The 19,838-nt window shown below is 41.2% G+C and overlaps 2 protein-coding genes across 3 annotated transcripts; one reads left to right on the forward strand and one right to left on the reverse strand.

Moving 5' to 3' along the window:
• Positions 1-961: 961 nt before the first annotated feature.
• On the forward strand, positions 962-15,224 carry abcb5 (ATP-binding cassette, sub-family B (MDR/TAP), member 5). 2 transcript variants are annotated; one of them, XM_067237221.1, is made up of 30 exons: positions 962-1,057; positions 1,380-1,434; positions 1,567-1,684; positions 1,855-1,909; positions 2,352-2,502; positions 2,661-2,739; positions 2,817-3,008; positions 3,205-3,376; positions 3,781-3,905; positions 3,997-4,174; positions 4,279-4,392; positions 4,501-4,611; positions 4,718-4,843; positions 5,043-5,246; positions 5,718-5,888; positions 6,098-6,259; positions 6,754-6,963; positions 7,069-7,224; positions 7,334-7,438; positions 7,550-7,627; positions 7,750-7,833; positions 8,017-8,220; positions 8,306-8,406; positions 8,518-8,658; positions 8,748-8,904; positions 9,130-9,327; positions 9,541-9,747; positions 9,866-10,012; positions 10,189-10,660; positions 14,287-15,224. In XM_067237221.1, exons 2-29 carry the CDS (start codon positions 1,416-1,418, stop codon positions 10,384-10,386), a joined length of 3,963 nt encoding a protein of 1,320 aa, XP_067093322.1. In that variant the 5' UTR covers positions 962-1,057; positions 1,380-1,415; the 3' UTR covers positions 10,387-10,660; positions 14,287-15,224. The 2 variants fall into 2 exon arrangements, with proteins under 2 accessions (XP_067093322.1, XP_067093323.1); XM_067237222.1 differs by lacking the exon at positions 1,380-1,434 and having other exon boundaries at positions 1,024-1,057.
• A 2,206-nt stretch (positions 15,225-17,430) lies between these two features.
• Positions 17,431-19,328, reverse strand: sp8b (sp8 transcription factor b). The gene is made up of 2 exons (XM_067238481.1): positions 19,308-19,328; positions 17,431-18,777 (listed from the first exon to the last, which is right to left on the reverse strand). The coding sequence occupies exons 1-2, from the start codon at positions 19,326-19,328 to the stop codon at positions 17,431-17,433; spliced, it is 1,368 nt and encodes a 455-aa protein (XP_067094582.1).
• Between the last annotated feature and the right edge of the window lie 510 nt (positions 19,329-19,838).

Raw genomic sequence — 19,838 nt, forward strand, 5'->3', positions numbered from 1 at the left:
CTGGCTTAGAGACTGGAAATACTTCTGTTTAAAATCAAGCCTCGGCTGTTTTGATGAAGTGGCTCCGACTGCTTGATCAGCGGAGCTAGCACTGGGTTCTTTTACGATTAGCTTTGTAGAAGCGTGTTGTTTTACTAGGTGCTTGTGAAGATTATAATTACTATTCTTCGCAGTGGATAAAGTTCTCGCACCTAAACACAAACTACAACTAACCAGTATATTTTTTTCCTTGATCGGGACAAGGGAAAAATAATGTCGATATTTCCATGACAAAAAGCTTGCATGGTCCGAACTGTCGGCCATTGTGTGAGCTAGTCTAAAATGCGGATTGATTCATTCATACACTGCGTCGCCGTAAACTTGCAAATTAGATTAAAAACAGGAAATTGGGGAATTCATGCAAGAAAAAAGTAACGACTAACGAGCTCATTTAAATTTCAGTAATTTAACTGCGTTATTTAATTGAAAAGAGTAATTAGTTACATTACTAGTTACCGCCAAAAGTAGTGGAGTTACAGTAAGGCGTTATTCCCAACACTGCTCATAATGACAGAAAAATGTGTGTGAACTGGAAACTCTGCAAAGTTCATATTCTGCCAACGTCCTCTTTATAACCCAATTGAGTGCAGTGCCGGGATTGACGTTGTTTGGATAAGCATTTCGACATTAAATAATGAAAAATAATGAAAGAATTATTAGCCGCAGTTTATAATGTCTTGCTCTCTTCGAGTCACAGCCCATTCACTCTGATTGGTCCTCTGCTCCGCAATGAGTGTTCTAGGAAAATGTTGACTCGCAGTCACACCCAATAAGACACCTTGGAAGGACCTCTCATCCAGTTACTATTCATGTACGGAACCGTTTAAAGATATTTGACACCAGAGCATGTCAGGATGACGACATGAATGCCTTGACACTTCCCTATAAATTGTCGCAGCCCTCTAAGGATTCTTAGAGCTTCCAAATTCATAGTTAATGGTGGTGTGTGTAATAGTGTTTATCATAAAAATTATAACGAATGCAAACTGACGAGAGTGCATCACTTATTCCATGAAAGGTAAGGTTCTTCTATTTTATAAAAATGTGTATATTTTCCAAAACATACAACATTTTCATAACAAGTTGGAAATAAAATTAGAATTACTTTTATTGAATGATGCTGCAGGTCGGCATTTATATGCAGTTGTAGATGACGCAATCAAGTCCTTTATGTAAGGGATAATGCCCGACAAGGTGTCCAATATCACCTGATATTGGACAATATCAGACAATCAGAATCGATTATTCACCCAGACCATGGTATAAGACTAATTTAAGGTATATGAAATAACACTTTATTCGACAATTGTGTTTAAATATCCACTTTAACTGTGATCTAGATACTTGGTTTCCGATTTGATCTGTTGACTGAGGAGATGCCAAACGGTTCAACAAGTAGGCTACATCCCAGAATTTCACCACAGCGCAAGCTAGAACTGAACAAATAATTTAAACATAAAGAATCCAATTTTCAAACCCAATTTAATAAACACATTTTTATATTCATGACTGACTATTACCCCGAAGCCATACAATTGGATGGTTACCCAAACTTGGCCTTTGCTGAGGATGAAAAGCCACCCAAGGATGCAAATGGAGATCTCCCAGAAGTCAGCATCGAGCCAAGGGGCAAGGGTGTCTTTGGGTAAGAAATGGTCAAGCGCTGCTGTATATAATGATATGAATTTCTGCCGGAGAATTACTTTGCTGATAACTACTGGATGTGGTCATTGTCGTAACCCCTAACTCACCACACAAAACGTGCTATGAGTTCATTGAAAACAAGTGTTTCCTTCATGGCGGTTCTTTTTGAAGGAAAAAGAAGAAAAAGACAAAAGAGGCCGCTAACAGTGTGGGATTTTTTCAGCTGGTAAGTCTCTTATAAATGATACCCTATAATACACACAGTGTATTAAATAAGAACCAGTGACGACTCTTTTCAGGTGTGCTCAAGCACCCCTGAATTTAATCTCAGCACCCCTAAAAATAATAATAATAGAAAAATGTTATTGTTTATTATTGTTTATTATCATTTGATGCTGGTCGTTCATGAAGGGACATTCATAGTTTTTTCATTCATTCAATATTTTGCATAATAATACATAAATGTATTAATTGTTATCCAGTGAAATTAGGGATTTATTAGCAAGTTGGTTTAGCACTTTTGCAAAGCACTGTATTCATGTCACATTCTCATTGGGGGCTGAGCACCCCTAAAGGTCTGATCCTAGAATCGCCCCTGATAAGAACAGATAACCACATATATTGATCTTATTCACCCCATATGGAAATGTGTATGTTATGTGTTATAGTTCCGCTACGCCACTCCCCTGGAGATCATTCTAATGATCATCGGCCTAGTGTGTGCTGCGTTACACGGGATAGCACTGCCCCTCATGATCGTCATCTTTGGGCAGATGACTGACAGCTTTGTGCAGAGCGGACAACAACTGAATTTAACAGGTAGACAGACTGAGCCAGAGACTGACGGCTGAATTTGTGATAAAAGATATTCTACAGTGCCCCATGCAAGCTTTGCTAAGTGTTGGGATTATTGTGTTAGAGTTTGTGGTTATTGCAATAATATTGTTGTCCCTTTGTGAATCTGTCCATTTTAATAGGAAATTTTACTTTTGAGATCTTGAACTCAACGGAGTGTCTTGCAATTCCTGGAGTAGATATTGAGGCGTTAATGACACAGTAAGTGCAAACAATGATTATCTTAAATAAATAGGTTATTTACCAACCATATACCAACGGTTGGTTTTCTTTTGCAGACATGCATATTACTTCGTTGGAATTGGTTGTGCAGCCTTACTGCTGGGGACTTTTCAGGTGATGCTGTTTTTGCTAACAGCCACTAAACAGACCAAACGGATCAGGGAGAAGTACTTCCATGCCATTTTACACCAACAAATGTCGTGGTTTGACACACACCCTATTGGTGTGCTAAATGTCAGGCTTACAGAGTAAGTTACTATATGACATTAATCCAGAATGATCATTTACACAATACTAGACATTCTGTATGTACACTTTTCACATGGCATCACGTGATCTGTGAAAACCTGTCACATGTTGATTCCATCATCATGTTGGGTTGTTATGCAACACGACACGGATATTAATCGCAAGGGACATTCCATCTGCTTGTACCTCTTTTAGTGATATCAACACAATCAATGATGGACTTGGCGACAAGATATGTGTGTTTGTGCAGTTCTTCTGCACCTTTGTGACTGGGTTCATCATCGGGTTTGTCTTTGGCTGGAAGCTGACCCTGGTCATCCTGACAGTCAGTCCTCTTTTAGCGGGTTCTGCCGCCGCATGGTCCAAAGTAAGGCAACAACATGCCCTAAGACCCAATAATTCATTTATGTACCATTGCAGTGGGCACTGGTTGTGGATTAGTATCTTTTGCAACCACACTGCCCTTTGTGTTTATTTCTTTTGTTCAATTGAGAAATGTGAACAACCTCAGGAATAGCTTTGCTGCCCTAGTTAGTTAATGAAGTTAAAGTTAAAGATGCATGAATATTGTGACATTTATTTTCCTTAAAATGTTTATTTCTACCCAAACGTTTATGTTACATAAAGCATAACCATTTTACAAGCTTTTGTCACAGGTGTTAGGAGCAAATAGACTTAGATATGAGGTTGGATTGAAAGTGTCTCACAGCTGCTACCTTAAAACCAGATTAATTTAGATTCAGTGATGGATTATTTGATGCTTAATTTCAGATTCTTGCCAGTTTGACCAGTAAGGAGCTCATGGCCTACGCCAAGGCAGGAGCAGTGGCAGAGGAGATTCTCGTGGCAATCAGGACAGTTGTTGCCTTTAATGGACAGAAGAAAGCTGTGGAGAAGTTATTACCACATTTGACCTAAAATGTCTATATTTTATTCACCACCATAGGTAACTCAGACTTACTCCATTAAATACTTTTTTGTTATTAGGTACGAAAAAAATCTGGAAGATGCAAAAAACTTTGGCATTAAAAAGGCAATCACCACTAATGCATCTATGGGTCTCACCCAGTTCATAATATTTGGTGCCTATGCCCTGGCTTTCTGGTATGGAACAAAGCTCTCCGTGGACGAACCTGAGAACTACTCAATTGGAAAAGTTATCACAGTAAGCCTCCTCTCAGACATCCTCGTTCAAGTCCTGTGATGTTGTTAACTTTTCACATTGCCTGACATCTAATCTAATTGTACTTTATTTGATCCATTGTCCAGGTCTTTTTTGCGGTGATGATAGGGTCTTTTTCATTAGGCCAGGGTGCTCCAAACTTGGAGAGCATTGCCAAAGCCCGTGGTGCTGCCTATGAGGTCTACAAAACTATCGACATGGTACTACTTCTGACTTCAATCAAAGTCTAATCAATCAATCAATTCCTAAATATTTACAACTGTTTACAATTCATTAACACATATTAATATGTGCTGGTGGTCTCTTAGCCCCGCCCCATCGACAGCAGTTCAAAGGAGGGCCACAAACCAGACCTTGTGAGGGGAGACGTTGAATTCAAAAACATCCACTTCAGCTACCCCTCCAGAAAAACTGTCAAAGTGAGGCAATTACTTCACCACAGCAAGACATCCGTCCCACATTCAAACGTCCTTTCTGTGAATGCCTTGCTGACATCGTCACATCACACGTTGGTTGGCTCCATAGATTCTGCAAGGAGTGAACCTGAAGGTGCCTCACGGGAAGACGATAGCTCTGGTGGGGGCCAGTGGCTGTGGGAAGAGCACCACCATCCAGCTGCTGCAGCGATTCTATGATCCTGATGAGGGACAGGTATGCACCAGAACACGCTGTGAGGGAGGGAGACAAAAGAACTCCACTGACCTGATTGTGTTGCATTCCCCCGTTCTGGTTGGACTTGTTTATTTAAGGCTGTAGAGGAATGTAAAACAGTGCTCTGGCGGTCTCTTGTGGGAGGAGGATGAATGTTTGTGTGTGTGTGTTCAGTACTCATGAATGGTTTGGATCCCAGGTAACTCTGGACGGCCAAGACATCCGCTCCCTGAACGTGAAGTGGTTGAGGGAGAACATCGGCATAGTCAGCCAGGAGCCGGTGCTGTTTGGCACGACCATCGCTGAGAACATCCGCTATGGCAGAGAGGACGCCACAGACGAGGATATCGAACGTGCTGTGAAGGAAGCCAACGCCTACGAGTTCATCTCCAAGCTACCCGACGTGAGTGGAGCAGCTCCCACACGAAAGAAGTAACGACAAGACCTTTTAACCCTTGTGTTATCTTCGGGTCATTCTGACCCATCAGTCGTTGTGACCCACCGTCGTATTGCGACAACTTTACCGCATACAAAAACAAAGTGAGCATTTTCTTTTAACCGTCGGGCTGTCTCAGACCCCCCACATTGCGAAGGTTAAAAGAAAATTATTTGTATTTGTTTTTGTTTCGGGTAAAATTGGGTAAACACAACGATGGTCGTTATGAACCTTTGGGTCATGTGACCCGAAGGCAGCACAAAGGTTAAACTACTGTCTAGAATAAGACAACTTAAAACAAAGGTCCCGCTGTCTGTTATTCACATTTATTTGTGAATTTATAACCAGAGAAAATAGAACGGAGCACAAGATGTCGTAACATGACTATACATGGTTTCACCCGTCTGATAATTGTTGTATCCCATGGCTGTGACACAGAAGCTTAACACCATGGTGGGGGAGCGTGGGGCCCAGCTCAGCGGGGGCCAGAAGCAGAGGATAGCCATTGCTAGAGCCCTGGTCAAGAACCCCAAGATCCTCCTTCTGGACGAGGCCACCTCCGCTCTGGACACCCAGAGTGAGTCCATCGTCCAGGGGGCGCTGGATAAGGTAAACCTCACTACTGTGACCGTCTCAAAACCTACGTGTCCATGTGAATCTCCCAGTGGTGTTTCACATGCATGCGGGCACTATCCTACCGTGTGTTTTAGATGACCATAATTACACAACATCCAAGATACAGACGTCATCTACAGTTTCGAAGTCATCTACAGACGATCATCTTTTGTTGATGAACCGTTTCTCCTCCTCTTCGCTAGGCCAGGGCTGGGCGCACCACCATCGTCATCGCCCACCGCCTGTCTACCATCAGGACTGCGGACGTGATCGCTGGCTTCAGTGACGGCCAGGTGGTGGAGCAGGGTTCTCACAAGGAGCTTATGGCCAAGAAGGGGATCTACTACTCGTTAGTCATGCAGCAGGTACACTACAGTATACCAGCTCTGGAAAAAATCTAAGAGACCACTACACTTTTTTTCCTTTTCACAAAAGTTGAGAAGGACAATTTTGAGTGAGGAACAGAAGGGTAAAATGTAAAAAGCCACTACAAATTTTACACTTCTGTTCCTCACTCAAAATTGTTCTTCTCAAAAAACATTTAAATCAAAGAAAAAGGCTGTTTTGTTGTCAACAATTTATAACAATATTGGGTAGCCTTTATTTAGATAGTTAGTCTGTAGATTATCTACAAATGCTCAATAAATACTAAACTATTAGAACATTTTAAATGACTCTTGAATAACCCCAACTGTAACCCTAACTCTAACCCTAACCAGTTGGTGAATATCATGAGAGCTGTAGTTTACATTCTGTTAATTGTTTGTTTATGGCTTGAGCATCTACAGATGGTGTACAGCAGCAGATTCTCAAAAAGAAATGTAACCCAACATTGACATCTCAACCCTTGTTTGTGTAGACAAAAGGACAACCAGATGAAAATTGTGAGGAAGAATGCTCTGATGAAGGCTCGTCCTTTGACAGCTCGGATATGGATGAGGAGATCATCGGTGAGGAAACGGCCCAAAATGGAGGGTTTCAACATAACTCGGTCATCAACAGAAGCTTCAAGAGAAAGTCGTCCAAAAGGAACAGCAAAAAAAAGAAATCAGGAAAAAAACAAAAGAAGGTGACAAAGCTTGACCGACCACATATCATTCACTGAAAGAACAAATAATAACGTTTTCCGGTTAATGTTCATCTGCTGATATTTTTGTTATGATTTAATGTGCAGAAGGATAAAAACAAGGAAGTGGTAGATGTCCCTTTTACCAGGATCCTGGCTCTGAACAAGCCAGAATGGCCCTACCTGTTGGTCGGAACTTTGTCCAGTCTCATTGGAGGGGCTACATATCCCTGTGTTGCCATCCTCTTTGCCAAAATCATTGGAGTGGGTGTCTGCCTATTCATGCGTATGAAAATAAAACATTTGGGGGGATTAAAAGACAGTGGTTTGATGTTAGTGCCTGACGTTACGATCTTGAATTGATCCTCTGTAGGTTTTTGCTGAGGTTGATCCAGAGGTGAAACGACAGAGAACCCTGATGTTTTCACTACTCTTTCTACTCATTGGTGGGGTTGCATTTGTCACAGTCTTCTTACAGGTTTGTTTATTTATAAATGTATTGTGTATTTATTATAACATAAGCTTTGTATTATTTATTTACTGTATAGAAAGTTTGTGTGGAAAATCCATGATCTGTGTTTTCCCCCAGGGATTCATGTTTGGTAAATCAGGCGAACTTCTCACAATGAGGCTGAGAAGTCAGGTGTTCACGGCTATGATGAGACAGGCATGACCAAGCGCATGACTTATTTCTAAATGACTAGAGATATTCACTGTATTTATGAAACAATCATACAAACACACCAAATTGTGAGTTATTTCTGACTGACACTGAGATCGCTTCCTTAGGAGATCAGTTGGTTTGATGACAATGAGAATTCCGTGGGAGTCCTAACCACCAAACTGGCCACAGACGCATCTCTGGTTAAAGGGGTGAGAACCATTTCCGGCTGTCAGAAAAACGGTGATCAACATGTATTAGATCACTTGAGTAGCAGCGGGAATCTCAGCACTGACTCACGTCCCTGTTTTGTACGCATCTTTTTAGTTGGTGCTTCTTCGGACAAATTACAGTACAGTGTAATGATTTCTGCCTGGCAACATCCCATTTTGTAGGCGGCCGGGTCAAGGCTGGGATTGGCCACCAGCACGGTGTGTGCTCTCACAATAGCCATTGTGGTGGCTTTTATCCACAGCTGGCAGCTCACCCTCCTCATCCTCGCCTGCGTGCCCTTCCTCATCGGTGCCAACTTCATCCAGATGAGGGCCATGGCGGGACATGCCTCTAAAGACCAGGGGGCGCTGGAGCAGTCTGGGAAGGTAGCGATGGCTGTTTTAACCCATTAGATAGCAAGTCGGCGAGACTGAGAAAACAAATGTTTTACATGTGATGTTTGTTTTGTAGATATCCACTGAGACTGTTGAAAACTTCAAAACAGTGGTCGCTTTGACGCGAGAGGATGTCTTCTTTCGCAAGTTCATGGAGAGCTTGCGTAAACCATATGAGTAAGGTTTGCACTTTATTAAGTAATGGACACTATAAGAATAATTATTTTGACAGAGTACCAAAAACAACTAAAAAGGATTCCAATAAAATGTTTCAATTCATCACCGCAGATCTGGGTTGATAAAAGCTCCTGTGTATGGCATAACATTTGCCCTGGCCCAAGCCATCCCCTACTTTGTCAATGCAGCAATCTTCCGTTTTGGCTCCTGGTTAATTGCTCACTGCCACACCGAATATGAAAATGTATTCCTGTAAGTATTCTGGTACAACCAGTTCTTGAAAATTACACAACAGCTAGAGTTGTGGGTGTGATAACCACAACCATGTTCTTGTTTTGCAGTGTGTTTTCTGTGATTGTGTTTGCTGCCATGAATATCGGAGAGTCTTCCTCTTTTGCTCCTGACTTTGCAAAAGCCAAGACCTCAGCGAAGAGAATCTTAGACCTCCTGGAGAAGAGCCCAGAGATCGACATCTACAGTGACAAGGGGGAGAAGCCAGTGAGCGACACAAAACCCTTCACCAAACGTCATCAAGCATTTCATTAGTTCATATTAACTATGACAAAAACGGAAAACTATGATATCTATTTTGGGCCTTTCATGGCTTTATTGAACAAGATATGCTATAACTATGGTGATATCTAGTCTATAATAACTTATAGACTATAGTAAAAGTTAGATGCTTCTTTGATGTTCTTTCTCTGCCTGCTTCTTTTTTCTCAGTCAGACTTCACAGGGGACATTGATTTCCGCGGCGTCCACTTTGCCTATCCCACGCGGTCGAATGTGAGGGTGCTGCAGGGCCTGGATGTGTCTGTGAAGACGGGCCAGACGCTGGCCCTGGTGGGCGAGAGCGGCTGTGGAAAGAGCACCTCGGTCCAGCTGCTGGAGCGCTTCTATGACACGGCTGAGGGACAAGTGGTACGCTTCCTCCCCATCAGAGGAACAGCACACACACTGTTGGGAATCCCCTGCCATTCAGTACAGGCCCCCTAAACATGATCCGACCTTTTTTTTTCTTAATACATGTATTTGATATCATTTAGGAATTTAGCCGACACTTTTTAGCCAAAGCAAGAAACAAACGCCTATTGAATCGTCCGCGTCTTGCTTTTTTTGGTATCCCCATTTCAGTTTGCTGACGGTGCTGACATAAAGAGCTTGAATCTGGCCTGGCTGCGTTCTCAGCTGGGCTTGGTGTCCCAGGAGCCCATCCTGTTTGACTGCACCATCACAGAGAACATCCAGTATGGAGACAACGACAGACAGGTGTCTCAGGAGGAGGTCGAGGAAGCGGCCAAGAGTGCCAACATCCACAACTTCATACTCGGCCTTCCAGAGGTAAACATGTGACACAATGTGACATGCCGCAGCATAGGACGTTATCAGAACAGTCAAACATCATCCCGAAGGTTAGGTTCGTACGATTTCATACGAATGAGAAATGTTGCTTTGTCAGAAATACAACACGCGAGTTGGGGATAAGGGAGCCCAGCTGTCAGGAGGGCAGAAGCAGAGGATCGCTATCGCCCGGGCTCTGGTCCGACGGCCTAAGGTGCTGCTGCTGGATGAGGCTACCTCCGCCCTGGACACGGAGAGTGAGAAAGTGAGTATCATCTAGGAGTCTGTCCTGAACTCTCAAAGCAAAAGCTTGTATTTGGTTTGCCGGAGAGCAAATTTGCACACACATAGTTGGATCCACAAACACTCTACAACGACGTGTCCTCTCTGTCTCTCTCTCTCTCTCTCTCTGACTCTCTATCTCTCTCTTTTTCATCCCAGATTGTACAGCAGGCTCTGGATGATGCCCGACTCGGCCGGACCTGTATTGTCATCGCCCACCGTCTGTCCACCATCCAGAACGCTGACATGATAGCAGTCATCCAGAATGGCCAGGTGTCTGAACAGGGCACACACAACGAGCTGATGGCCAAACAGGGGGCTTATTATGCCCTGGTTAATGCGCAAGTCTCTCACTGAAGAGACACAATGTGAATCGATTAATGTAAACAACATATTATGACATATTATACAAAATTATTATATTTTACACTCAACAGTTAAAAGTGTAATACATTAAACAGTTAAAAGTGGGCTTTTTAGAAGGAACTACCTCACATGTATAAAAAAAACTATGACGTTTTGTCAGTAGCATAGTGGTGGATAACTCGAGGCAACTTAATTGTATAATATATGTTTCTATGATTGTCTGTATAACTTGCAGCTAATGAATGTTCATGTAGCCTATATTTGGGTGTGCTTTGCCTTCGGCAAGGGCACAACCTTTGTTCTCTCACATATATATTATTATTGTGAGAATGCTGTTAAGCATTCTCACTATTGTTTTCCTGTTTCTCTTTATTATTATTATTATTATATCAACTTCTTAGTTCTTCCGCCGTTTTTTGGCCTTTAACTAGTTCTGCATACTTTCACCGATTCCTACAATTCTTGTATCAAAACGTTCAGCTCCTTCAGGAGATGTTGGCTATGACTTTTGGTATTTCTCACTTTTATACTTTTTAAGACATTAAGGTTTTTGTGCAAATTATTCTCCCATTAAAAGTAATGGTAAATCCTTTCAAATCATTAAAAAAACTACTTCAGCATACTTTCAGCTAGAGACCCCATTCAACCTTTAAAATGTTCACAAGACATTCAGCTATTCCCAAATGATTCAGCTTTTTCAAATATTCAGCCAATTTTGAATTATGACAGTTTGAAATACATTAAAATGTTTGCTCCTTCTTGTTTTTTATGAATGAGCAGCAAGCAGAGTGGCACACTCTGCTGGCTGCTCTTTTTCTGATATTCAACTAATTTGTCAAACAAATTCCTCTAACGTTCATATAGTTTAACTTACAGAAACAAGTTATACCTTAAAATGTAGGAAAAATTGTCCTCTTTCAGCCAATGTAACTACTAAAGAGCTCACATTTACAGATTTTCAGCTATGAGCCTTGAAGCGAGAGCAGCCTTTCAAATTCTCTCACTAACTTCAATGGAGAGGTGAGTAAAATCAGTCAGAGAAAGCAAGAAGGAACAAGATTTTGAAACTGCCGATAGAGTCGTATTTCTGACCGCACAGACATATAAAGGACATCTCTGCTTTCGGCAGAGTCTTGGGTCTCGGAAAATATCCTTATATTTTGGATTGGACGTATAGTTTTGCGTCTAGGTCAACTTGTTTGAGGTGTGGATGCTAGGTAAATGTTCGTTTTTCTCTCTGCCTAGCTCGTTAGCTATCACAGCTGCGCCATCACCGTGGCAACCAAACAAACAAGCACCAGGAAAGCAAAAGGAACACGTTTTTGAAACTGCAGGTAGAGTCGTATTTCTGACTGCACAGACATATAAAGAATATCTCTGGTTTCGGCAGAGTCTTGGGTCTCGGAAAATATCCTTATATTTTGGATTGGACGTACAGTTTTGCGTCTAGGTTATCTTGTTTGAGGTGTGGATTCTAGCTACATTTCTCTTATTCTCTGCCCTCAGCGCGTTAGCAATCATAGCTGCACCATCACCTAACGCACCACTCAGTCTCTCACACAGGTGATTGGTACGTTTACTTGACCATGAGAAACACGATTACTAGCAATTGTCGGTTTATGCCAATAATAAGATTACTCCGTTTACATGTGTAATTAGTTATGCGATTACTCAATAAACACGTCTACATGATTCTTTTTTATTAATCGTTGTATGCTCCACGGACAAAACTTGCACCATCATCCTTCTGCAACAAAGTGTCGCCGTGTCTTCCTGTATCGGCCCTATTGCTGTATGTTTCATTCCATCAACACATTGAATCCAACTAAGAAAGCCGAGTAAACACACTCAATGGTAGGCTACATCTGCTACTGCTATTACTATCCCAACTATAATTTCAGCTGTTAAAACGATAATATTCTTGTTACGACTACCTAGCCTACTTCTTCTTCTGTTTAACAGTTCAGCTTCTCCCGCATTGTAGGCTATTTAAGCTCTTAGCTTTGTTAAGATGATGCAGTTCAGCTTCCACACTGCCTCTTTTGTGTGACTCACACATTTTTGAAATTCATTTCAGCTTGCGGGTATTTTCTCATTTCTCACTTTTATACTTTTTAAAATATTAAGGTTTTTGTGCAAATTATTCTCCCTTTAAAAGTAATGGTAAATCCTTTCAAATCATTGTTGGAATGCTGCTCCAGCCCCTTTCAAAAATACCTTTCGGTTGCTTTGAAGCTTCAGCTTATAACTTTCTACTAAATTTTCACAATTTTCCGCTTTTTTAGCATGGTCAGCTATCCCCATTCAGGTTTTCAGCATTCTCACTGCTGTTTCGCAGGAACAGCCTTTTCTAGTTATTATTCTTTTTGCCCCCCTAAAACTCAGTCAATATTTGGCCTACATAGACAAAGTAGGTGTCAAAAGTTTCGTCTTGGTAGCGATTGAGTTGCTTCTATTGGAATTTACGTTCCGTTGCATGGTTTAGGCTGAAGTTAAGTTTTTGTGGCGAAAAGTGAAGCTAACGGTGGCTAATTTGCTAGCCACAGTCACTGACGTTACTAACGTCACTACGTCACTAACGTCACGAAAACACGCGTGATAACCTTTGCCAGAACATTCGTTTCGCATCTGTTAACTTGGGGGATAGCTAGGCTAACTATATAGCTTTACTGCAAGGCAGCTGCAGAAACGCCACAAGCAAAGAGGCCAGGGTGATAACTATTTACTCATTTTACTTTGTGATATGACACACAATTGTCATGTGTAATGTACAGTATAAGCTGATATTATTAAGGAAGTACATCTACTTTCGGAAACAGTAGTCTACTATTTCACTGAAGTATTAGCATCATGACATTAGCCTGTGTTGCCCGGGCAACACATACTACAGTGGTCTATGATGTATCTGTTTTCAATCGTTAAAATAAACATTCCTCACATATACATTTTCGTTGTAAGATTTATTCTGACATTAGTAAACGATTTGTTGGTGAAATTACCATTACCTGTGGTTTCAAACCAGTGTAGCTCACAAAAACAAAAACATCTACAGTAAACAGCTGTTTAGGAACTCCCCTTACTTAAATCAAAAGTCTATCTAACTACTAACCTGAACTTCATTGCCACAGCCTAAACGTTGTCAATCTGTTCATGAAAATAATTAATTTCAGCCTAAACCGTACAACGGAACGTTAAATCCAATTCAACCAACGCAATCGCTACCAAGACGAACACAGCAGTAGTCTACTACTGTACCGTAGTAGTACAATTTACCGGGGCAGCTTCTCCACACAGGGCTATATCGCATTTTGCGTTGTTACTGACAATGATCGCTACCAGTGAGCTTTTTATGAATGAGCGATTTTCCACTAAATAAATGTCAATCTTAGTTACGTTTTGGGGGGCATATTTTCAGTTAGCAGATGGGACTGTCTGAATCGCGATTCCATCTTCTACTGCCGGTAACATCGTAGAATAATCTTCAAAGGGGGTTCTTTATTAATGAATGAATGTAATGAGTAGGCTAAATGCCTTAAAATATCACGAGAAGGGAAACACTTTAAAGGACGTTTAAGTCATAGAGATTAGGTCCATTTTTACACCGGTCTGCCAAATTTATTCGTTTTGATTCAACGATGAGGCTGCCTCTTGCAGGGGAAATGAGAAGATATCTATTTCATTCTACACTTCACTCGTATTTTCAGTTGTAAATGAGCAGCAAAAAAATGCTTTTAAATCTATGTAATCTTTATGAATAATAAGTATGCATTTTTATATAAAATATAGAGAAATATCAGTTGTAAAAATGTCATCCAAAAACGGACCCCTGTGCAACCGACGCAAGCAAGCACACCCTACAATTTCCCCAGAAATTGTACCTTCTCTAGTTAGCTTTGTTTCTTTTTTTAAAATTTGTAAGTATTTTAGGTAGGTCTATTGTACACTGATGTATGTTACAGTAATCACAAATTACATCTGAAATCGTAAACGCTGCGGAATAATTCATTCACACTTTTAAAGAGTTCTACCATAGACTGTAAAAAGAATGGACAACAGCTCTGAAAAGTGAAGCCAAAACATCTCGTTCGCCCCCTGGTGGCTGGATTTAGTGTAGGTCATTAGACCCGTCCCCTCCATTTTAGCGGAAAGGACATGAGCCAAACAAAAACATCTAAATGTCTAATATTTCTTTCCAAAGATGTTTTCTGTCATTTTAGGTAAATATTTTCACACTGATGTCTGATCAAATGCTCATTTTTCGGATCAGATTGTTTTGAATTCGTTATTTGACAATATAAAAAAGGGGTTAGGGCCTTGTGTGCTTGAGTAGGGTGGGTGTATGGGTGGGACCTCGATACCTCCACCACCCGATCACTATTGCGCAGACTGTGGTTATAAATGACATCACCAGCGCAAGATGGCAGCACCCCTATATCTGGGATATCTTGGCTTCAATTTTGTACAGTGGGAGAATGTGGAGACGCGTCGTCCATTCTTTTTACAGTCAATGAGTTCTGTTCTTCTGACATGGTGCATGGACGAAGAAAAAACGCAAGAGGGCGCACATAAACAACGAACCAATTCAGTGGGTCGTTGGAAAACTTTCCTAGACTTGCGTTTACTTTTCTTTGTGCTATAAAGCGCTCTCTATCACAGTGGTTATGCGTAGTATTTTACCGTATAGGCATTCCATTAGACTGTTTTAATGGGTTTGTCAAGTACAGTAATGTGTCAGCCCTGCTTTGGCCTATTTTACATGCATCCCTTACCCTCTAGTTGAGCGTGCTGCTTTTATACATATTGTTAATTAAATCCCAAATGTGTTGGTTTCTCAAATTAAGCTGTTCTTATAGGCAACTTCAGGCAAGCCAAAGACACAAGTTCGTGACTGGGTTGGTTTGACCCACTCAAACGAAATGAAATTGGCCTTCAAAAGGCAGATCATGATTTACATGGTTCCTATATTTAGCCTAGCCTATATATTTTTTTATGATTTTGAGAAGGATCTTGCATTATTTGACTAACTTTCTTGAAGTAGGGAAGACCACATGTTGTCACTCTACGCTAAATCCTAAAATAAGCCTATATAATCTATCTGCCACACATTTTTAAATGAAGGAGGTGAATTTTATAACACTTCCAGTAGACGTACAGGGCAATCTGATGCTTTTCCAAATGTAGCACTAGTAGCCTCACTGTATTTAGATATCCTCATCCTGTCATAGACCTATAAGAACACGACGTAAATAGCCTACTGTTTTTTAAGGTCGAGTGTATCATCAACAATCTTCACAAGCAAAATAACAATAGGAGCAAAACATTTAACGACGCAGTTCCGAGATCAGGTGAGTTCGAAATCAAATATGTATTATCCCCGAGCCCATGGAACAAAATTATAGACTATTTGTCAAACATATAACAATATTGGCAAAACATCTGAACTCTTAGGCAAATTATTGTCATAAAATTCAACTGAATTTAACTATTTACGTCTATCAAGCCTAGCAGTTATTTTTTACTGACACAGGTAAGTGGAGTAAGCCTACGTCTACCAGTGAATCTAGACCTATTCCCCCTCCTTTGAGATATTGTGAAAAATAAAACATACATGCATTTTACATGCTATAGGCTTACATCTTTTGAAATTAGGTGTTACGGAAATTCCAATATTATAATAATTAATCAATTGTTAAAAATGTATCAATTGAAATGTATTTTTTGAAAGGTAAAACAAAAAATCTTTCAAAGAATAAATTGAGTAAAACTTTGAATAAGGCTATGTGCACTTTTAAAGCAATGAAAAGTGTTGCTATTCGACTTGGGTGTTAAGGCCATTTCCAGTGTCTCAAAATTAGGCTACAATATTAAGGACAATGGTATTCCCAATAATAAATCAATGTAAAGTTTCCTGTAGTCGCTCAAAAATCAAACAAACAGACTTGATTCGACGAGTGATTCTGAATCCATACTGACTTTATTGAGTGGCTTGAATTAGAAAGCCAGTCTCGGAGAAATTATCAATGTGAAATTAACGTCACTTTACAAACATGCTTACTTAAATTAAATGAGTGAACAGTAAATAATGTCGAAATCTTACAAATAAATTCAAAGTGCGTCTAATGATAGACCCCAAAATACAAGAAAAACTCGTGGTTAAATATAACTCCCACAATACATTTTTTTTATATCCTGACAAAAAAATCAAAATACATTTCCGTACATTTTCAGATATTTACTAGAGCCAATGTACAACTAGAAATTACTATACAAAATCGTCTCCTGGACAAATACATAGCTCACCTTTACACTGGTGTGTAATAATATTCTAACCTACAATTCTCATATATACAACCAATTTGCAGCAACGTGAAATGTAAGTAAATTTGGCTACTTGCAAACTTGGTCAAGCTCTAATTGTATGGAGCGATTACCAATGTGCGATACAACTTTTCCCTCCATTATCAAACAGGTGATGTAATAAGGTAGACAAGGACATAACGAAAACTTTATCACACTACAGTGATTTGTTCTTACAAAGCAGCCCGTCGAGAAGAACACACGTGGATCATTTACTGTTCAATAATAAAGTGCCACAGTTTGGTTTTGAATAAAAGTACATCCGCAGTAACAAGATATTGCAGGCCACATAGCACTTAATTGATGGAACAATATTTCTTTCTGAAAACAAATGTCTTGCTTATAACCCTGCTGCGTAAAACCACCAATGACCCAATGTAGCCGACCCTGGATCACTATGTGCGTCAGAGTGTTTTTAATTGTGCCAAAGTGTCCAAGAGTGCTAGAATAACTTTATACCTAGAGCTTTTTACCACAAACGCATACAATGGGTGCGAAGTGGTGAATGGACTTACAATGAATTGCAGGATATTATAATCAGTATTCTTACGCACTTAATGAACTCAGGGAAATGCTATTTTTCGTTCAACATATGAACATTGAGCACACAAAGCATGTCCACTGTAATATTATTCCCCAATTCCTTAAAAGGATTTGATCTACCGCCAGGTATTCTACTTATAGTGAGTTAGAGAGGCCGTTCATGCCTGTCCCTGGGGCAGACTCTGGAGGTTGCAACAGGTCAGGGGAATGACAAGGCGGACTCCCTGGTGCACTGTGCTCGCTGTCAGTATCACTTCCCCGTTTACCCCCGCTGCCCCCGGAACCAGACCCAGCGGATCCCCCAGCACTGTGTGTTTTAACATGTTTACTTAAGTGATCGCTACGCATAAATCTCTTGTTGCAGACCGGACAGGCGAACCTTTTTTCTCCGGTGTGTGTTCGCAAGTGTCGCTGGAGTTCATCAGAGCGCGTGAATCTCTTTCCACAGAAGAGCCAGTTACAGACAAACGGTCTCTCTCCGGTGTGCCACCTCAAGTGTGCTTTGAGATGCGATGTTTTACCGTAAACCTTCCCACACCCGGGAATGTGGCAACTATGGAGACCTTTTCTACGGAGACTCGCTCCCGCCGGTCCAAGTCTCTCAGCCTCCTGACAGTTGGGACAGTCACAGGTGGCTCTACCAGAGTAGCGCCTCGCAGACGATCTCGGAGACCCAGCTAAAGATGCAGGTGGACCCGCAGACAGCATAGTCCCCCCAGCACCAGCTAAAGGAGAGGGACTTGAGTCCGGATAAGACGACAATACCGGCTTGAATCCGTCCATTAGGTGCTGACCGGTTGTCAAAAGATGAGGAGAAGGACTTGTACTGAATGCAGAGTGACTTAAACTCGAGTAATCAGAATTGTATCCTCCCAGTGGAGAATGTAAGGATGTCTGGAGTCCTCCGGAGTGCAATGACGACTGTAGTGCCGCACCATTTGGGTTCTGAACATCAATCCAGCCCGCTCCCACGTCCCACCATGCGGATGCACCGGTGGTTCCAACCTCTCCGGTGGGGATACCAGGATGGGAGGATTTGAACCAGGACTCATAAGGATGCGCAACGCTCATTCTGGGATATATACCTTGCAGACTGTCCACCGATGTATGAACTTTCGAAATAAAAACCGGCTGATGACTGGGTTCTTGAGCGCTGTTTGTAACAGAGGCCTGAAATACAGAATAGTCATTTCCAAAGTGGGAACTGGAGGAGGTACCAGAGGTGAGGGAGAAGGCACTGGATCCGGAGCAGTTGGTGCCGAACGAATCCGATAGCCCGGCTCCGTTACGCGACACTCCAAAGCCGGACAGGCCGGATCCCAAGCTGCAACTGCTCGCAGTCGCTCTCTTCCAAGGGTGGAAGCCTTTTCCAAACGATGAAGAATTATCCGAAATGGACGAAGGTGAAGGGCTCGGACTCCCAATCTTGTTACATGTAGCAGCCAACATGGCTAAAGGAGTCGATCCTAACCGCGGCTCCTCCTGAAATGAAAAAGAAAGTGACTGTAAGTGACTGATGGCCAAGTTCTGTGCAATTCTTGCTTGTTTAGTTATCCGTAGTTATTCGACTTTCAAAATACTGTCACGAAAGCATTTGATAGTTCCAACTCCTTTCCTAAGAATTAGGGAATGACTAAAACATTATTTCAAGACAATCTCGAGACAGTAATACGTTTCACTGCACTGGATTATCCAAGTCTAGCAGTTCAAACAAGCGTAACATTTTCCTACCTGTAGATGGTGATGATATAGAAAGCACCCAAAATTACCAATAACTAAACGAATTTACGTCAAATATGACATGCAGGATAACATGCGCGTCTCGACCACATCAGGGGAAAGCTCTATCCCGTCTCCTTGTCGTGAAATGAATCTGAGCTTTTTTCTTGTGACCCTCTTTCTTAAAACATAATCAACGAACTGTCTTTCCTACTGTGACCGAAGTAAGTTTAATCCCCTCCGCTGGACAATAAAAGAACTAATTAAACCAGCAAGAAACCCCTTAGACTCACCCCTAGAAGTGAAGTTGCCATCACAAAAACTGCCCTCCTTAGAGGATCTTTTTATATTTATGAATCAGAGCACTGTTTTTTTAGAGGTGTGCAATACAATGATATGTTCCGCCCATTCCACCACAATTGTAGGTCCTCTCTGGCTTTGAAGTACCGCTGTGACACGGGCGACCAATCAGCGCCTCTGTACCACCACACTGCCACATTCTAGCGTGAGGTCATCAATAGACTACTTCAGACAGTTCTCCACCTCCTCCACCACCCCCTCCATAATAAAAGAACGGAAGAAGGTAAAGTTAAATGAGAGTGAAAGGAATTAGGCCTACTTATTGAAATTTACAGAGCATCTTGGAATTTCATCACGATGAAAATGTGAAAGCACTTGTTAGGCATCATTCATTCTTTGGCTACTGTTTTGAATATGAATACTCATTCTAATTGACATTTTGCTTGTGCTATTATTGAATTGAATGTATACTCGTAAAACAAGACATTTCAGCTGCAGGCAATCTAAAATATATTTAATCTGCA

Source organism: Osmerus mordax, chromosome 6 (genome assembly GCF_038355195.1).
Source record: "Osmerus mordax isolate fOsmMor3 chromosome 6, fOsmMor3.pri, whole genome shotgun sequence".
NCBI lineage: Eukaryota > Metazoa > Chordata > Actinopteri > Osmeriformes > Osmeridae > Osmerus > Osmerus mordax.